General features: G+C 66.1%; 1 protein-coding gene across 1 annotated transcript in view; it reads right to left on the reverse strand.

The window, feature by feature from the left end:
- Positions 1-166: 166 nt before the first annotated feature.
- Positions 167-858, reverse strand: part of KIF12 (kinesin family member 12) — a gene marked incomplete at its 3' end in the record, with an annotated part of 1,737 nt that continues 1,045 nt past the window's right edge. The window contains exons 4-6 of the mRNA XM_010182011.1: positions 732-850; positions 516-620; positions 167-435 (exon numbers count right to left, since the gene is read on the reverse strand). Of these exons, the coding sequence (XP_010180313.1) occupies positions 167-435; positions 516-620; positions 732-850 (493 nt within the window). The remainder of the gene's footprint in view (positions 436-515; positions 621-731; positions 851-858) is intronic.

The following is an 858-nucleotide window of genomic DNA, read 5'->3' on the forward strand; positions in this document are numbered from 1 at the left end:
TACCCGGTGGGGTTTTGGGACGGCTGAGGCTGCCTGGGGAGCAGTGAGGGGACGGGGAGGTCATTGGCAGCCTCTGGGGAACCTCTGAGCCCTGCCTGGCCTCAGGAGAAGCTGCCTGACACAGAGGGCAGCTCCCTCTCATGGGTCCTGTGTGTCCCCCCCGTACCTCAGCTGCTTGTTCTCCACCACAAAGTCCCGCAGGAGGCCGTAGAGGCTGGGCCAGGCTGGGGCTCCCTCCAACGGGAGCTGCCCTTCGAGAGGGGGTTGATGCAGTCCTGTGGGGCCATACCTGCCTCCCCAGCCCGGCCATGCCCCCACCTCGGTGGTCCTCGTCGGCAGCCTGGGCAGGCACAGCTGCTGGCGCAGGGAGAGGTTTTCCAGCTGCAGGGCGTAGATTTCTTCCTCCAAAGTTTGCAGCAGCTTCTCCCGGGACACCTGGGAGCACAAGGGGGTAGCTGGGGGGTGGTCCCAGCAGTGGGGCAGAGCACCCTGCCCACAGCCCCTGCCTGCTGTACCCTGTTGGCCAGGGGTCTGGTGGTGACCCTCCGGGCCCGGCTGGCGTAGCGCAGTGTGCTCAGCGTCTCCGAGAGGCAGCGCGAGGATGGGGAGATGCAGGCGACCTGGGGACAAGGAGGAGCCAGCCAGGGGGGTCATCTGTCCCCCTCCATGGGGTGATACCCCGGTCCTCTGTGGCTTTGTGCACCCCTGCCCAGCTTTCTCTGTGCACGTACCATCAGAGTGACACCAGAGCCACCCAGTGAGCGGGCTAGCAGCCGGGTGAGCTTGCTGTCCCTGTAAGGGACGTGCGTCCGCTTTCCTCGGGGCTTGGCCAGCTGAGAGATGCAGTGTCCTGCCAGA

This window comes from Mesitornis unicolor, unplaced genomic scaffold (assembly GCF_000695765.1).
Source record: "Mesitornis unicolor isolate BGI_N332 unplaced genomic scaffold, ASM69576v1 scaffold33473, whole genome shotgun sequence".
Lineage (NCBI taxonomy): Eukaryota > Metazoa > Chordata > Aves > Mesitornithiformes > Mesitornithidae > Mesitornis > Mesitornis unicolor.